Here is a 20101-nt window from a genome sequence, read left to right on the forward strand (position 1 = left end):
TCAATTAGCCAGAAAAGAATGGTGTACATTAAGTACTATTACTACAAAAATAACAAAAAATCAAAAAGTTTAGCTGTTCACAAGTACTAATAAAATAAGTCGACAATAAAATAAGTCGACAAGAAAAACTAAACAAAAAAAAATTAATTACAATCAAAATCTCTATCATGCTTTATGGACACTGCCCAACAGTAAGAACATTGGTAACAGCCTTGTCTTAAATCCTACAGTTAGCACCATTTTTTAATAACTCATACTTCGAAAAATCCTCACAATACATTATTAAAAATATAAAAATATTACAAGAAAACATCAAATAAAGCTACAAGGGCTGGGGATGAAACAGCACGTTGTCTTGCTTATTTACATCAATTAATTAAATCTGCTTGTTCAAATAAGAAAATGTTTCTAGATTTAATTGATCTTATTTCTTTTCTGCTGTGCACTAAAAAAACAAAACAAACAACACTGCACAGCTAAAATTAACATGTATTTACTTAAGGAGTAGTTTACTAATGATTGGTGCACACTAATACTGACATTGCATATTATCTCCCAGAGGACTCATTTTATTCCCATGGGACCTGCAAAATAATAGCATCAGTATACACTTAACTGTTACTAAATTACCTCTTTAATGTTGAAAGGAAATGGATGGGAAAAGGATTGGGATTTGTATGCCGCTTTTTTGTAGTTATACAACCACACTCAAAGCGGTTTACATACAGGTATTTCAAGCATTTTCCCTATCTGTCCCGGTGGGCTCACAATCTATATAATGTACCTGTAGAAGAGGATCTACTATATATTCTCTGTAATTAAGTCCATTGATAATAATTGCATTACATTTGCTTTACAAATGTTTACCTTTACAATAAATAGAGATTACTAATATCCACAGCCCTAAATCTTTTCAATTACAAAGAGTATACATGCAACACACTATGGCATTTACAATTTACAAACCTTGAGTTACAGAAAAAGGCAGCCCTTTAGTGTTTTGTAAAAAAAATTGTGAAGCACTGTTTTTTAATATGAAGGAAAATCCAACAGACTTTATCAAGTGATTACATTCACTCACCCAAGCATGTTTCTCACTATTAGCACAGTAAACTGCAGGTTTCATATCAAGGAGGAAGAACAAAGGTAAAAGCTCTAATAAATAAGAGGAATAGATATAATATAGGCTTTTGGACCCTTTTTCTTGAATAAACAATTTGAGATTAGCTTGAGGATAATGGTCATGTTACAATTAGCAAAAAAAATCTTTTTTTTTTTTTTAAGAATAATCTGGTACTAGCAAGATAATCAATTTTAGGTAACAAGATCCATCTGTATTCAAATTAGTCCTCACCCATTCTTTCATATTCCAGAACTGAAGTTTCTGAGTCTTTGCACATAGGGTATGTCTTCAGATACAATGTCGCCATCAAACTTAGGTCCATGAGTTCAAATGTTTCATCAAAGAGCAGTCAAACCAAAATTACATCGACAGTACATCATACCAGCCGAGTCCAGCCATGTATCAGAGATTGGGTCATATTTCTGTACAGTGTTCAGATATGATGACCCTGAATGACCTCCAACCACATAGAGGTAGCTATCAATGATGGCTGCACCAACTCCTATAGAGTTGGAGAAAACAAAAGAAAAAAAAGGTTATGACTAAGATTATATGCACGTGAGCATAGTTTACAGATTGTGACAGGAGATGTATACTTATTGCAGAAGACTGGCACCCTCATAAAAGTTACACATAGTCTGTCACGTGGGCACTTATAAGCAACACTATATGTATTTGTAGCCTGACCAATGTACTCTAAGCAGCAGTCATACATGCATTCACATTTAACACAGGCACAAACATGTGAAGGGCAATTCAATAAACTATGTGCTCACATCTATATGGAGGACATTATGCACATAAATATTTAGAATAATGACATACAGTAGAGCCTGTACGGTTGGGGCAGACTGGATGGACCATTCGGGTCTTTATCTGCTGTCATTTATTATGTTACTATAATAAACTTTTATCTCTTTTTTTCTGTGGTTTATGGTATCGATCTACAGTGGCTCTCTGCATATTATATACAGGCATTTTCTGGCAAACTGTTTTTGTTGTATCACTGAAAGGCAATATATCAATATCCTTTATATCTAACTGTGTAGATAGGACTGTTTTTTTTAATGTGGTACCATCTTCACCTGGTTAGGTATGTGGGTATTGGCAATGAATATGCACTAGCACTTGCAAAACTTTCAGGGCTGCTGATGACCTGGGTATTCAGTGCTGATGCCAGGATCTGACTATCCCCTTAAGACTGAAAGCATAATATCATTGCACCTCCCCAACCAGCTTAAAGCTGCTTAGAGGAAATGTTAAATTTATAATGTATAAAACAAGTTCAAATTAACAAAATTAAGTATTATCTATTTGTCTCCTCCTCCATTCCCTTCCAAACCATGCCAACCTTATCAAACTTAAAACATGCACATCTCAAAATCTAAGTAAGTTACAATAAAACACTTACAAGTCCCCTTTTGGCCTAAGGCTCTTGGCACCCAAATTAGGCAGCAGGGAAATGTCCATTCTCAAAAGACTGCTACTATGTCTACCTTTAAGCCCTATTCTTGAAAATAAATTTGTCCAAGTCCCAAATGCCCAAAACAAAACCTTTTTAGGCATGGGAGGGACCAGTCAATCGCCTAAAAGCACAATTCTCTGGCACAATTCTCTAACCCCCCCTTCCCCCTCACACACACACACACACAACGATAGCAGCAGGAGGGATACCCAGTCCCTCCTTCCCGGCAATCTCCGTGACCCCCCACAATGATCGCAGCAGAAGAGATGCCCAATCTCTCCTGCCAACACTCCCGATCCCCCACCCAACAATCTTTGTTGGCAGGAGAGATGCCCCGATCTCCCAAACCCTCCTACAAGCATCGCCAGCAGGAGAAATGCCCAGTCCCTCCTGCTGACACCCGTGAACCCCACCAAAAGCATTGTGACAGGAAGGATGCCCAGTCCCTCCTGCCAACACCCCTCACCCCCAAAGGTTGCCCACCCAGTCCCCTCAAGGCCACCCCCATCTGGACCCCCTTCAACCCCCCCCCAGACCCCTCTCTAAACTGTTTTAGATGGCTGGACGGACGGCTCCTGTCTGCGTCCGGCCTTCGCTGAAATGATGGGCCTGCCCCTTCCTGGTGCATCTTGGGATGTACTGTGGAGGGACCTAAGGCCCTCCTATGGGGGTTGCCTAAGAGATCTGGTCAATCGGAATTTTAGGCCACTCCCAGTGCATCCCAGAATGCATTGGGAGATGAGCCTAAGATTCCGGTTGGCCCAGGTACCTAAGGCTCCTCCTACAGGACGGGCCTTAAGCGCCTGGGCCAATCAGGGCCATAGGCCCCTCTCCAGTGCATCCCAAGGCTTATCATTCCAGCGAAGGTGGGCCTGCCAGCCATACACAGGCAGGAGCCATACATCCGGCCATCTAAAACAGGTTAGAGGAGGGTTCGCGTGGGGTTGGGGGGGTCCTGGAGGGGGTGGCCTTGGGAGTGGAGGGTGTCATCAGGAGAGACTGGGCATCCCTCCTGCTGCGATGATTATGGGGGGGGGGGGGTTCATGGATGTTGGTAGGAAGGACTGGGCATCTCCTCCTACCATGATGCTGCGGGGGGTGGGGGGTTGCAGGAGGGACAAGTCATCCCTCCTGCCGCTGATGCTTGCGGGAGTGTTCTGTGGATCGCAGCAGATTCAGGCAGGAGGGATTGGGCATCACTCCTGCCGGCGATCATTGCCGGGGGGCGCAACGGGTTGCCTGGGTCCCTGAACTGATCGGGGCAGCTGCGATCAGCTTAGCACCCGATCCAGAATTTATACCTTTTTTGACTTGGTCTAAGTTAAAATGTATAAGTTCCGTCCAGGCAACCTGTCAAACTTTCGATTATGGCTGCTGGACTACTAAGTCTAGGTCGGCCCACCTCCTGCCCACCTTCCGCCCTACCCACTTCTCCAAAAAACACCCCTTTTTGCATGATTCCACTGAACTATCACTCATTGGGTTGACCACTAAAATCCTTTATCATCTGGATCACAGTGTTCTCCCCAGGGCTTTTTAACCGGGCGGTCCACCCAGCTAATTTAGATTACCGCCCAGCTGTCATCTATCAGGAATCCTGCTGTTGCCGCCGCTCAACATAAAAAAATTCCCCCCAAATACCATCTCTCACCGGCTTGGAGATGCGAACTCATGCTTCGGGGCTCTAAGGTATGCGTGCCGGCTTCCCTCCTCTTCCCTCCGAAACCGGAAGTTACGTCCCGGGGCGGGGGAGAAGAAGAGAAGGGAAACCGGCACGCACACCTTAGAGCCCCGAAGCATGATTTTGCTATGGGCTATGGCAAGAGACAGGCAGGAAACTGGTTAACGACGGATGGAAACTCACAACTTGCTTTGGGCCTTTCTCGCTGCTGGGTCCTGCCTACTTTCTGTTTCCGCGAAGGCAGGACCCGGCAACGAGGAAGGCCCGAAACATGTTGTAAGTTTTCATCCATCGCTGACCTATGCCTAATGACGCAAAAAAAGTCACGGCGCAAGGGAAGCCTCCCCTTCTCTTGCTTGGAAACTTCACCGCAGCGCAGGATGCCTATGGTGCAGGACAGGACACTGAACAAATCAGACCACGCACTCTCTACCACACTGTCCCACACCTACGTGGTAGCAAACAAGGAATCTCCGGTAGTAGATGACTTCATTGTGCGAGGGGGGGGGGGGGTTTGCCGGTAGTAGAAGTCAGGTGGACTGGTCTGGCCTTGTACTTATAGGGGTGTGAGTGACATATTACTCCATGATTGATATGACTGATTACTAGGTTTCAAAGGGCCAAAATTCATTTGTGGATATGTTTTGAGATTATTTTATATTTAGTAATTTGTTACTGGAAAAAATGTGCAGGTACAGTAGTACTGTGGTATTTTTTTCCCCCCCAGGATTTGAAGTTATTGTAAAGTTAGCTCTTGTTAGCATAGTAATTGTGAATCATTTCTAACCAAAATTTGTATGTCTACTCAGTAAACAGGGATGTTCAAGATGCTGAGTGCACAAAAAAAAAAAAAAAAAGAGGGAGAGAAAACTTAAAAAATGGTGAACTTGTGTCATATGAATATAAAGGAGTGAAAAAGCAAATATAAGGGGCCTGTATGCAAAAACTTAAATAGCTATGTGTAGAAAATAGCTCGGTTTGCATCTTGGAGATAAGGATTTTTAAAATTGAAAATGCAAAATTATGCCAAAATTTCTGGGATGCGGTCATTCGTCTCCCTTCCTCCCAGCAGTTCTACCATCTCTCCTCCCACACTAGGAGAATGCTTTTTTGTTTGGGGGGCCCAAAGCACTGCCCAGGCTCCATCCCAGACCCAGCTGCCATACTAATAATAGTACTAATTGTAAATGCCATTTCTTCCATTCATTTTTCACATACACACAATATAATCTTATTAATAATACATAATGGTAACCACAAAATTAAACTACACAAAGCACACTCTTTTACCCCTCCCCACCTTGCACAGCATTTCTTCCTCTCTCCTCCACCCCCATGTGCTATGTCCACCATCTCTCTCTCATTCCTTCCCTTGCTGTAAAGGGAGTGAGGAAAGAAAGATAGAGGGACCCAGGATATATCGCTCCAACTCCTTCTACTGCCACATCCAACATTTCTCCCTCTCTCATCTCCCCCGGACTGTGTGCAGCATCTTTTACCCCTGTCCACCAGCCCCATATGCCCAACATTTCTCCTTCTATTACCCCTCTCCAGAACCATGCGACATCTCTTCCTCCATTCCCTCTACCACCAACATTCTTCCCTCTTGCATCTGTCCCACTGTTCCCTCTCCAACACCACATCCAACATTTCTCCCTCATCTTTCTCTACCTTACTCCTCTCCCACCAACATGTCCAACAATTCTCTTCCTATGCCCAACATTCTCCTCTTTCTTCCTTTCCCCATGTACACCATTTCTTTCCCTCACACCCATGCTCAATAATTTTCCCTTTCTATTCCCTCCTCCACCTCAGCATCTCTTTCCTTCTATCCTTCCATGCTATGTCCCAAGTTCATGCCCCTTCCCTCCCTTCCTTCTGTATCCCTCCCTTCCTTCTGTATCCTAAGTTTGTGCCCCCTCCCTCCTTCCTTACTGACATTTTCTCTGCGTACAGTGTGCTTTGTGTTTTTTAAAATTTTACTGTTGGTAGATTATTTTGACTTGGTCATTTTAAAAGTAGCTCGCAAGCCAAAAAGTGTGGGCACCCCTGCTGTAGAGCCATTTCTTATATGGCTGGATGAACTATATTTATCTTTTTTTTGTTAGTTGTTTAAATTCATGCAGAAATAAATGGCTAGATTGAACCTAATGACTTCATTGTCGTCTTTCCCTTTTTTAAACCTCTATACCATTTGAAAGAGGGCAAATATCTAATTATTCCCTTCTAGAATTGGATACTTCTTAAATTTAGTAAAAATATTCTGGCACAAGTGTCAAACCTTAAAAAAGGAAATCATATTGAGCATTGGAAAATAATAATAAACTAATAAAAAATAGTACACATTTAGGGCTCCTTTTACTAAGTTGCAATAGTGGTTTTAGCGTGCGCTTAGCGCACACAGAATTACCATGTGCACTAGATGCTAATGCCAGCATTGAGCTGGCTTTAGTTTTCCCGCTTAGCGCAGGGGTTTGCGTGTGCTAAAATTGCTAGCGCACCTTAGTAAAAGAGGGGGTTAATTTCCCCCATCCCACCCCAACCGGCTACTTTTTCATGCCACCCGGCTGGAAAAAATTTCTGGGGAGAACACTGGGATCATCATCAATCAGTTCTTATTTCATTAGACTTGTCATCAACATTTGACACAATAGATCGATCATAAGCTTCTCCTGTCACGTTTGCAAGACATTGGAATCACTGACCAAGTTTTGGATTGGTTTTCTTCTTTTTTCACTGATCGGTCCTCCAAAGTCGTCTTCAACACAACATCCTCAGATTCAAAAATAACAGAATATGGAATTCCTCAAGGTTCAATTTTGTCTCTTTACTGTTCAATATTTTTCTAGCCCCTCTCTTAACCTTAGGACAGTCTATCGGTTTCACTACGTTTGCGTATGCAGATGACATTCAATTAGTTAATCCGATCGACCTAAACAATGCTAACAAAATAATTCTTATTAACCAAAAACTAGAAAAAATTAGTTTGGCTCAACTTACATATGCTTTTTTTCAACGTCGATAAATCCAAAATTATGATTTTTCCCATCAAAGATGGACTCACCCTACAAACTCCTCTTAAGTTCAAAACTCAATCTATGAAAGTAGTACCTTCATTAAAATTACTAGGAATCACGTTTGATAGTAAACTATCATACCATCTACATATTAGCAAAGTAGTTCAACGATGTTTCTATCGATTGCGTATGATAAGATCTCTTTCTAAACTATTAGGACCTGCTTCTCTTAATATATTGATTCACTTGCTTGTGATCTCATGCATCGATTTTTGTAACGCCCTCTTCCTAGGCACAACAAAAAAAAGAAATAAGAAGACTCCAATTGATACAAAACACTGCAAACAAATATGATCATGTCACTCTTTTTTATAAAAAAGCTCACTGGTTACCCATACAACACAGAATTACGGTACTTATAAAATTATTTTATTAACTTTTAAAACCAGAGAAAATCATCAGCCTGAATTCATTAATAACCTACTTATCCCTTACAATATTACAAGGTCTTTGCGATCTACAACTCAAAACCTTCTTGTTATCCCATCATTGAAACATATAAACACACTAAGGACCTCAATCTTTTCTGTTAGCGCCCCTTTTCTTTGGAACAGTATTCCAAACTACTTATGTGAAAAACTTACACTCTCCGACTTTAAGTCAAAACTAAAGACATTTCTCTTTCTCGACGCATTTGATTCCTAATTGTCCTTTTAAGGACTACCCAGTATTGAGAAGGAATCTTAATACCTGTTCCCCTTCCTACTGTTCTTCTCCCTTACATGTTCTCTTTATCTCTACATATTGTAGTTCCAGCCCCCTTTCCCACTTGTCTCTGTTCGTTAATTTTTTTGTTAGTTTATTAGCCCTTAAAAGCTAGTATTTGTCTTACTGTTGTGTGTTCTTTAAACTGTATTTTAGTCAGTAGATGGTTTTAACATTTTTGTACACCACCTAGAAGATTTGATTAGGCGGTATAAGAAATTTTAAATAAACTTGAAACTTGAAAAGGCCTAAGCTGGTTTTAGATATGTCCAAAACCCTGTTTGATTATCGGTACTTGGACAACCTGTCTTTTTGATTGCCCAAGTGCCGATTTAGGCAGGTTTTTAGACTTTTTAAAAATTTTATTATGTACCTCATAGTGTTTAAAAAATAATTAATTCAGAATAATCTTACCTGTTCTTGGCTCCTTCATGGGTCTACAAACAGTCCACTGATTCTGATGTGGGTCATATCTCTCAATGCTTGATAAATGAGACACCCCATTGTGCCCACCTACTACAAAAATGAAGCCCAGCATGACACCAACTCCAAAGTTTATTCTTTTATCAGCCATTGAAGCAACCATCTCCCAAGAGTCTTTACTTGGATCATAGCGTTCCACACTATGTAGAAAAAAAATATTTTGGAGAATTCTTTAATCCCCTGCAGTAATTTATAAATTGTAAAAAATTAAAAAAATTGTATGTACTTCAAATATTCTTACATATCACAATCAACCAAAATCCTAAATGCCAACAAAGAAAATAATAATATCAGAGTTTTAAAACCAATCAAAAATATTCTGAACAGAGGCATCAAATTAGAATCAAGCATCATAAACTATAATTTTAACACAGTAACTAAGACCCCAATGCACAAAGGTTTCCTTGCAAGTAAGACTGGTTTTAACCAGTATTACTTGCAAGGAAACTCTCCTGCCGGTGCACAAAGGGGTTCTCCATGACTCCTACCGATTTTCGGTGGCAGCCACCGAGAATCCTACGCTAATGCATTACAAGGAGCTCATTGGTATTCTAATGAGCACTCCGTATAATGCACAGCAAGGAAATGCGTTGTTTCTCTTGCAAACTTTATTGGCAGGGTCTTAGGATGCACCAGGCAGAGCCTTAGGCCCCTCCCAGTGCATCGCAAGATGCAATGGGAAGGGGAAGGCCACCATTTTGAAGAGGCGGGTCTGTCGGCAGAAGGGAGTGGGCATCCTTCCTGCTGGATTTTCATGAAACAAACTAGCACATAGTAGATTTTAAACTGAATGCATAACACAGAAAAGAAAAACCACTTCATACTCAGATATGCCAATTAATTACATTCTGACAGATTGACAGTTCAGGTTTTACAGGTATTGAGAAAAGAATTATTGAAGATTCTCAAATTATCCTATGAATGCAGGAGTATGGTTCCTAGAGAAATAAGACTGGGGCTACATTTGAATTAGCATGATCTTGCCAGTAGCTTGAAACTTGGGACTTCAGGTTTCCTTTACTACACTAATGTCTCTCCACTTCTGGTATTAGTGTCAGGTGAGTAAATTTTATTACAGCCCTCCATTAAGCTTTTAACCAAAATAATTCATATAAGTTACATGTATTCCTTTAGGTACAACTCTTGTGTTGATGCTATACAGTGAAGCCTAATAAGGCCCCAAGATGATCATTAATGATGTAGCTCAAAAGTTTAATAGGTGGTTGATATTATCACAATACATCTCTCTATTAATACAGGTATTACACAACATCTCAAACACTTTGATCTCAACAGCTCTAACCAAACTATTCTTACCTGTTCATATGAGCAGGACCATAACCGCCAATAGCATATATCATTCCATCCAAAACTGCAGCAGCAAAACAGCTTCTTGTTTTTATCATTGGTGCTACGGGCTGCCATTCTTTAACTTTTGGTATATACTTTTCTACAGATTGTAAGTAAGATTGCCCATCATATCCTCCCAGAGCATACAGTTCTCCTGCTAGAACAACCACTCCAAGTGTGCTTCGGCTTTCATTCATCCTTTCAACAGGTGTCCAAGTATTTGTGTCAGGATCCCAGCTTTCTACAGAATTTTCATGTTTTCTATAATTAACGCCTTGTCGCATATGGGTTGCAATCCCTCCTACAACATATACCTTCTGGTCTAGGACACATATTCCAAACTCATACCGAGGAATGCTGAGAGGTGCCAGACCTATCCAGGAATCATTCTGAGGAAAATACATCTCAACACTGGGAAATAAACAGAAATAGAAGTTAGAAAGGTGACTGCTCATTGAGTTTTACATTCAAAGCTATGGTCATATACACACATATACACACACATAGAAATCAACTTCAAAACATATGTTGATATGAAATGGATACAAATTAAAGGATCTAAACTTCAAAAATATAGAGATTTCAATTCTTATATAACACTACTACAAGATATACCCAGCTTAAAAGTAGAATAACAATCAAAAATTCCACATAGCCACATATAGCAACTAAAATATATATTTTTAAGTAATGGAATAATTTCTTAGATTTCCACACAACTTCACAATCCAATACTTCCAAATCAGATACGTAAATATATTTTGACTTCCAAAGAATAAAATAAAAGCCAAGGAATTATTACAATAAAAAGTACAGTTCCCCACATGACTCATTTTGCCCTAATTTAACCTCCCTCCCAGCCCACACAGGGAGTAATTCTCCAAAGGTCATCCAAAGTTAGGTGTTGTATGTGTGCTAACAGCAAATTCCATAATGGCAATTATACACATAAAAGGCTCATAATCAAAAAAACATGGACGTCCAAAAAGCATCCTAAATCAGCATTTTGACATGGTAATCACCAGGACGTCCAAGTGCTGATAATCAAAACCGTCTTTTTGGACATCTAGCGAGGTGTCCCAGCCTCTCTGTGTCCAGAGCACAAGATTGGTGTGGTGGAGGTGTGCAATGGGCGGGTTTGGGGCATTCCCAAGTGGGGGTTAGACATGGACGTCTTGCAGCGATAATCAAACATTTTGCAAGACATCCTGGACAGAACTTATTTATTTGGAACTAGACCTATTTTAGAAGCCATAAAAGGTGCCCAAACTGAATAGATAACCACTGCATGCATCAAGGTAAGACACCCACAAACTCCCCCAGTGCTCACTGACCCCCTTCCACCACACAAAAATGAGAACAAAAAGGTACATACCTGTCTCTAAAACAACATTTGATATGGGGAAGCCTAGTAGAACTGCACACAGTTCTACTAGCCTAGTGGGTGGGCTAGTGGGTGGGCTAGTGAACCATAGAAGAGTAAGACCTAGGCCCATAAGCCACTCTAACAACTACATTTATGGCAGAACAGGTGAGCCCACCCAAAACTTACAATACTGCCATATAAGTGCCATTGGGGTGTGTCCAGAGGAAAGCGACAAAAATGATAGGGGGTTTGCGTCAAAAGATGTACAAGAACAGACTATAAGACCTTAACAAATACTGTATACTCTGGAGAGGAGGGACAGGGGTGATTTGATACAGACATTAACAAAGAACCAAATCTTTTCCAGAGAAGGGAAACTGGTAAAACTAGAGGACATAAATTGAAGTTGAGGGGTGGTAGACTTAAGAGTAATGTTAGGAAATTCTTTTTTTATGGAAAGGATGGTGGATGCCTGGAATACCCTCCCGAGGGAGATGGTGGAGAGGAAAATGGTGGTGGAATTTTAAAAAAAGCATGGGTTGAACATAGAGGATCTCTAATTAGAATATGAATGGGCAGACTCACAGTCGGAATCCCACAAATGAGATGGTTTGGATAGGCTGGAGTGAGTTTCAATGGCAACTCCAGTAGTTGGAACCTAAGGACAGCACTGGGTGGACTTATAAGGTCTATGGCCCAGAAATAACAAAGAAAAAAGACATTCTAATTGTAATGCATGTAATTATATGGCTAGATGGACCGTTCAGGTCATTATCTGCTGTCATTTACTATGTTATTATGGGCCCCTGTGACAGTAAGCAGTGGTGCAGTGGTTGTCTGAGACAGCTGTCCTGCTGCAAGTGGACCAGATCCACTTGCACGATGGCCAATCCAGGGCAACAAGGGCTACCAATCTCCAATGAGTTGTTATTCTGCGAATGACTTGGCCTATCACTAGCCATGGTGGAAGCATATATGGCAGTTCTCTTGTAGGCCAAGGTTGCAAAACAATGTCTATGCCGATACTTCCTGACACGAATCTTCAACTGAAAAATTAAGGGGATTTCTTGTTGTCCATCAATGTTTGTTTCATGTTTATGTTTATTAAATTTGATGCATATGCTTATAACATAGTTTCTAAGCGATGTTATGAGATTGAATGTCAGGCGCCCCCAGTATCTCATAATGCAATTGGAATGCTCTTTGGGAAAACCCCATTCTCCTAGATCCAGCGTCTGCCTGCTGAGGTAGTCAGTTTGGTCATTGTCCACTCCCACTACATGCACCGCTTTTATCGCCTGCACATGGACTTCTGACCACCAAAAAAACAATTGGGCTTACAGCTTCAGAGAAGAATTCTTGGTTCCCTCTTACCTGTTGACATATGCCACCACTGTAGCATTGTCTGAGCATAATCCAACTGCTTTGCCTTTCAGCTATGTTTGCAAAATCGGAAAGCTAACTGAATGGTTCTGAGCTCTAGTCTGTTGATGGACCATGTTTTCTGCGATGGCAGCCACCGGCCTTACAATAGGTGACCCTCACAATGACCACCCCAGCCAGCCATAGAGACTGGACTGGCATCCGTCGTTAGTATCATCCATGACTCTATGTAGAGAGGAAGGCGTCTGGATAATGACTCCAGCTGGAGTCACCACTGTAAGCTCTGTCATCTTTCCGTCGTCCAGACTGAGTCTGACTGAGAAGCCCAACGTGGCAGCAGTGAGCTATTACCCATGGAATTATCTCTATGGTCACCACCATGGACCTCCAGAACCTGCATGTAATGCCAAGCCATAGGAGCCGGCTTTGCCAAGATGTCTAAGATCTGGCGTCCGAGCTTCAGTTTGCATGGCTCTAGAAGAAATACTCGGCCCTCTGTTGTGTTGAACAGGATTCCCAGATACTCTAGACACTGAGGTGGTTCTTTCTGAAATTGAAAATCCACCCGAGATCCTGTAAGAGCTGGAATATCTGAACAACCACCTGGCAGGCTGTCCAGCAAGAACAAGGCTCTGATCAGTCAACCACCCAAGTAAGGTTGAACAGATTCATCCAGGTCTGGATTCCTGCCTTATGCAGAAGGACTGCTGCCACCACAATTACTTTGGTGAAGGTGCACGGCACAGTGCCTAACCCAAAAGGTAGTGCCGAAAACTGAAAGTGCTTCTCTAGCATATGAAACCTGAGAAATTTTCTGTGATCTGGGAATATGGGCATATACAAGTAAGCCTATCAGATCCAGTGAGGCCAAAAATTGCCCGGAGCCACCAAAGCAATGACTGATCTCACAGTTTCCATCCAGAATCTGGGAACTTTCAGCACCACATTAACTGCCTTGAGATCTAGGATTGGCCTCCAATTGTCTGTGTCTTTCTTGGGCATGATGAAGTATATAGAATATTTCTCGGAGTCTGAGACTGTGTCTAGAACCAGCTCTATGGCTCCAATTTGTAACAGCCTTTGCACTGTTGCTCTGACTGAGAAAATAAAAAATACATCAATTGGAACATTTTGGCTGGTGGTATTCAAACTTGAGAAAGGTAAACTTGGGTTTTGGTGGGTTATATTTTTGTAGTTCTCTTTTTAGCTCAGCAAAATCAGTCAGGCAATAGTGTAGCCTTTAGAGTCTGTTAAGAGGAGGGAAGAGGACATTCTTCTTCTGAGAGGAGAAAAGTAGAGGACATATCTTTGGGTAAGTATACATTATTTTGCTCTGAGCTTTGATAGGTTTGGGGGATAAAGCTCAATTTTAGGTTCTCTTCTAAAGAGCTTTGGGGAGAAAAGCTTAATTGTAGATTCCCTTCTAAAGACAGTTTAGATCTTAAAAGAACAAACTTTAATAAAATCCTAAGGCTCTCTATACTAGTCTAATATATTCCTAGTAGCTTAAAAAGGTTAATTAATTAGCTCAATAACAAGATGCAGACAGTAGTCCAGCAGCCACAGGGTTGCTATCCAGTCTTTTGCATTGAGTGTCACATGTATGACTTTCTCCTAGTTGGCGAGAAGTTATATGTGTGTGCTTGCTGCAAAGAGTGTGTTCCCTTGAGGCTAGAGTAGCAGACTTGGAGGAGCTGAGGGAGACAGAGAAGTACATAGAGGAGACCTACAGGGATATTGTAGAGAAGTCCCACCTCCAGTCTGGTAGCCCCAGTGCTGCCTTGGAGGAGAGAGATCGTCTAGAACAGATATGTCAAACTCTGACCCGCGGTGTAATAAAATTTGGCCTGCAAGACAATTAAAAAATTTCACTTAAGCTGGCTCGCTGGCATAAGAACATAAGAACAGCGCTACTGGGTCAGACCAGTGGTCCATCGCACCCAGCAGTCCACTCACATGGTGGCCCCCAGGTCAAAGACCAGTGCCCTAACCAAGACCAGCCCTACCTGCGTTCGTTCTGATTCAGCAAGAACTTGTCCAACCTTGTCTTGAATCCCTGGAGGGTTGTTTTCCCTTATGACAGACTCCAGAAGAGCATTCCAGCTCTCTACCACTCTCTGGGTGAAGAAAAACTTCCTTATGTTTGTACATAATCTATCCCCTTTTAACTTTAGAGAGTGCCTTCTCGTTCTCTCTACCTTGGAGAGGGTGAATAACCTGTCTTTATCTATTAAGTCTATTCCCTTCATTATCTTGAACGTTTCGATCATGTCCCCTCTGTCTCCTCTTTTCAAGGGAGAAGAGGTCCAGCTTCTCTAATCTCTCACTGTACGGCAACTCCTCCAACCCCTTAACCATTTTAGTCGCTCTTCTTTGGACCCTTTCGAATAGAACCGTGTCCTTCTTCATGTACGGCGACCAGTGCTGGATGCAGTATTCCAGGTGAGGGCGTACCATGGCCCGGTACAGTGGCATGATAACCTTCTCCGATCTGTTCGTGATCCCCTTTTTAATCATTCCTAGCATTCTGTTCGCCCTTTTTGCCGCCGCCACATATTGTGCAGATGGCTTCATTGAGCTATCGACCAATACTCCCAAGTCTCTTTCCTGGTGGGTCTCTCAAAGTACCGCCCCGGACATCTTGGTACAAGCGCTGCATTAGCTGTAGGTTCGTGTGGCTTTTCGATCTCACATTAAAGCAGCCTACAGATGATTGCTAATCGGCTGTAGCGATCGTAGCAGGGATCAGCAGTATGTTCCCTCTGCCGTGGTCCTGTATGTCAGAGGAGGGGCGGGACCATGGCCGTGGCAGAGGGAACGTGCTTTGGAGGCTGACGGCAGCCTGCTAGGATCGCTACAGCTGACCGATGATCCTCTGCAGGCTTCTTTAATGTGAGACCGGGAAGCCTAGAAATGATACCAACAGCAAAATAGTTAGGTATAAGTTTGCAGGGAGGGAATGGAAACGTTAGGGAAGAAGAAAGGAGACCCTGGTAAGTTAGTTATCAGAAGACAAAAAGAGCCTGGAACCACAACATGATTTGAACAACAAAAGGTAGAAACATACAACAACAAAAAGTAGAAAACATAATTTTATTTGTGATTACAATATGTCAGATTTGTAATGTGTATCCTGCCAGAGCTGGTGTTAGACAGCAGGCATGAACTAGGACCTAAAAGAGAGAGGAAAAGTCTTATTTATTTTGTTTACATCACAGAGCCAGCGTGGGGTTGGAGAGGTTGTAACCCTATACTTCTACTAAGACTAAGGGGTCCTTTTATTAAGGTGCACATTTAGCACGTGCTAAATCGGATAGCGTACCTTAAAAGGACCCCTAAGTATCTTAATTAAAAATTTGGACCGCAATTTAGCCTATGTTTTAGATTTTGACCCCTTATGTGATTGAGTTTGACACCCCTGTTCTAGAAGGAGAGCATCACCCTGGTGAAGTAGGAAATAATCCTGTAGCTAGGACCCAACCACCAGAGGATGCAATATCCTCTCACACCAAGATTGTCTCTCCAGGGGCTTCTGCCCAGGAGGGAAAAGTTAGGACAGCCGGTTCCCTGAGCCACCATCATTTTTTTCTGAAACTGGGTGTGGATTAACCTAAGGTGGCTGCAGCGTGTGAGAGTGCTGCAGCATGGTCACTTATCCCCTGACGCAGCCTTGACCGGCGAAACGGTACTGTCAGGGTACTGGTGTGTTTGAACTAAACAACAGTGGTATGACTGGATGAAGATACAGATAAGGTTTTCTGTTAAGTTTTTTCTGCTTAGTTTTTACAAGAGTCAAACCTCGGTTTACAAGTGCCGCGGTTTGCGAGTGTTTTGCAAGACGAGCAAAACATTCTCACAAATCGTGACTCGCAAATTGAGTATTGACTCAATCTGCGAGTCCCCTCACCTGCAGACGCCACCCCCCCCCCCCCGTGAACCGGCATCGCACCCCCCCACGCGAACCAGCATCCCCTGCCCGCCCAAACTGAATGCTTACCCCCAATGTGGCACCATCACGCAGCACCAACCCACAGGAGATGCCAGTGCCCAAAAATCATGCCTCTCCCCCAACTGGGCCTTGAGCATCTGCACATGCTCAAGGCCTTCTGGCTCTCGTTCTCTCCAAGAATCTCGGAGAGAGGTGGGAGCCAGATGGCCTTGAGCATGTGCAGATGCTCAAGGCCCTGTCGGGGGAGAGGCACGATCTTCGGACACCGGCACCTCCTGTGGATTGGTGCTGCGTGCCAGTGCCACATTGGGGGTAAGCATTCAGTTAGGGCGGGGGATGCTGGTTCACGAGGGGGGGCGATGCCAGTTCGCGGGGGGGGGGGAATGTGGAAGTGTACCATGAGCATGGGTACACAAGCGCACGCTTTAAGCAGCAGTTGCCAATTAAGCTGCTAGCTTTCATTCTAGATGTGCAAAAAGTACATGGAAAGTAACATATGACGCAAATTTTATTAAAATAATTATTCAGTTTATTAATTGTCATAATGGACCTCAAAAGGTTATTGCGTCATCTGGGAGGTCTTTACAGACGCCAAAATGCTGGCCTTTCTGACAAAGATCTCAATCTGAGAATTCGTTGCTCCTCAATATGTACCTTTTGTCCTGCATGACATCATTACTTGTCAACCAATCCATTAACAGAGCCTGTCCTTAAATTTGGACAAAGAACTTCCTTTTAACATGGAATACAAGTTTCAGAAATCATATTTTTTGTTTACATTCATCCTTGAATATACATAACCATTCAATAACATAGCCAAAAACTTTAAATCTAAACTGCTGAAAAGTTCTTGCCTCTATCAGCACAGGAAAAAAAGGAGGGGCTGTTCCCTCCTGCTCTGAGCTTTACAAGAACTGACAGTTTCAAATTTCACACAAACTCAGAAATCCCCCAGACCTCTCCCTATGCTGGTGGGCCTCTAGAGGATTTCCATGGTAACAGTATTCCTAGCTTTAACCTAACAATTTCCAGATGTTACCTAAATATTTCTCCTTAATGCTAGAAGTCTGGTCGGCTCTCGTAGTCCCTTGTCGCCGCCCCCCCCCCTTCCCTTTCCGCGGTCCTGACTCGTCTGCAGCACTGTACACATGCTGCTTCGGGGCCTTCTAAGGCAGGTTTGGAGTCGGGACCGCGGGAAGGGAAGGGAAGGGTGGGGCGGCAAGGCGAAGAACTTACTTTTACCTGAGCAGGGAGTCCAGCGCTGGCGGCCAGTTCTGCAGGTGAGTGTAGTTAGGTGCTGTAAGGCTGGGGACCCGCGCATGCGCATTACTGCCACCACGGACCTACATCTCATGGAACAGGGAAAATCGAACACGCAGGTAGGAGTGCGCATGCGCGGCTAGGGTTTTATTATATAGGATATATATATATATATATATATATATATATATATATATATATATATATAAAAAACATTTAAATATAAGTACAAATCATTTTCTCACATATCTTTCATACATCATTCATTCGTTCGGGGCCCCATTCATCCACAACACAATATATTATACTTAATACATACTATATCTCAGTTTGGAATATGGAGTCTAATATGCTCTTCCTAACCAGCCTAAGCACATCTGTTGTCAATTAAAACCACGAGGCTTAAGGAGGGAAAAAACCTGAACAAAAAGAACAAAGACAGACAGAGAGAGAGAGAGAGAGAGAGAGAGAGAGAGAAAGAAACATAGAGGTTCATACCTCCACATATAATATATATCCTGATTTCCTCTGTGGTCTGGCTTAATAGCAAAGTACATAAGGAGAATATTATTATGCTTTTCCTTAATATTAATCTGTAGTGTGTTTTTCTGGCCTTGGCTACATTCATATTCAGATTTTTATTCACAAACTTTTCGTACGCTTCTATTGGGCGTGGCCTTAACAAACACATAGGCTTGTATCTAACTAGAGTTACCCAGAACCATACAAAAAACAGGCGCTTTTGTAGAAAAACTCCACAAAATACTGCACAAACACCTTATTCATTATCCATTCCATAGTGCCCCCTAGAGTGCCACTTCAACCAGTGGCCTCGGAGGTGGGGGGGGGGGATGTGGTGGGGTGGAGCAGCGTCAGTGGCCGGGGGGGAAGTGGAACGAATCAAGCAAGTTTCCCTTACTTCCTATGGGGAAACTCACTTTGATATACGAGTAAATTGGTTTACGAGCATACTTTTGGACCGAATTATGCTTGTAAACCAAGGTTCCACTGTACTTGGTGTTACAATGTTTGTTGTTTTTGGAATCGATGATGACTGATCTTGTGAATACAATATATGTAGGCAATGTGATAAGTTTGCAGAATATACTACTGTGGAGGGTTTTTTTTGAGCCCATGAAGCATTAACTGAGGCTTTTTTCTCCACATATATTTATGTTGTATTCAGCTGAGTGCAATAGACTGTGATTTGCCTGTATTTTGTATTGTAATGCACAGTGGTAAATGTAGTGATCACCAACATTGTGTCAAGCATAATTTTTTGTTTTTTCTCCGATTTCAATTACCCCAACCCTGGTTAAATGTTACATTGGGGAGTGCTAGGGAGGTAAAATTCTTAGATGTCATAAATGACTGCTTCTTGGAGCAACTGGTCTGAGAACCGACAAGAGGGGGTGCTATTTTAGATTTGGTCCTTAGTGGAATGCAAGTAATAGTACAGAAATTAACTGTGTTGGGTCTGCTAGGAAACAGTGATCATAACGTAATAAAATTTGAACTGATACCAGGAGTAACATCGCAAAAGAAATCTACTGTAGAGGCGTTGAATTTTCAAAAGGACGACTATGATAAAATGATGAAAATGGTTAAAAAGAAGTTAAAAGGATCAGTTGCGAAGGTTAGGACTGTAAACCAGGCTTGGATGTTATTTAAAAATGCCATCGTGGTGGAAAAAACAAGAGCCGGCGTGATTAAAAGGTGAAGTGAAAGAGGCTATTAGAGCAAAAAAAATCCTTTAAAGAATGGAAAAAAAGATCCAAATGAAGAAAATAAGAAGAAACACAAGCACTAGCAAGTTAGATGAAAAGCATTGATAAAGACAGCTAAGAAAGAATATGAAGAGAAATTTGCAAAAGAGGCAAAATCTCTTAGCAATTTTTTTAGGTACATCAGAAGCAGAAACCTGTGAGGGAATTTATGGGACCGTTGGATGATCAAGGAGTGAAAGGGGTGCTCAGGGAGGAAAAGGCAATAGCAGAAAGACTGAATGAATTCTTTGCTTCGGTCTTTATGGAAGAAGATGTATGAGATCTACCTGAACCAGAAATGGTTTTCAAGGGTGATGACGTGGAGGAACTGAAAGAAATCTTGATGAATCTGGAAGATGTACTGAGCCAAATCGACAAGTTAAAAAGTGATTAGTTGCCAGGACCGTATGGTATATATCCCAGGTATTAAAAGAACTCAAAAATGAAATTGCTGACCTGCTGTTAGTGATCTGTAACCTGTCGCTAAAATCGT

At 42.1% G+C, this 20101-nt stretch overlaps 1 protein-coding gene across 2 annotated transcripts in view; it reads right to left on the minus strand.

The window, feature by feature from the left end:
• Nucleotides 1-219: 219 nt before the first annotated feature.
• Nucleotides 220-20101, minus strand: part of KLHL28 (kelch like family member 28) — a 44195-nt gene continuing 24313 nt past the window's right edge. For both annotated transcript variants that reach the window (XM_033953375.1, XM_033953376.1), the window contains 3 exons: nt 9852-10295; nt 8466-8674; nt 220-1625 (listed from right to left, as the gene is read on the minus strand). In XM_033953375.1, coding sequence (XP_033809266.1) covers nt 1462-1625; nt 8466-8674; nt 9852-10295 — 817 coding nt within the window. In that variant the 3' untranslated portion in view covers nt 220-1461. The remainder of the gene's footprint in view (nt 1626-8465; nt 8675-9851; nt 10296-20101) is intronic.

Source organism: Geotrypetes seraphini, chromosome 7 (assembly GCF_902459505.1).
Source record: "Geotrypetes seraphini chromosome 7, aGeoSer1.1, whole genome shotgun sequence".
Classification (NCBI taxonomy): Eukaryota; Metazoa; Chordata; class Amphibia; order Gymnophiona; family Dermophiidae; genus Geotrypetes; species Geotrypetes seraphini.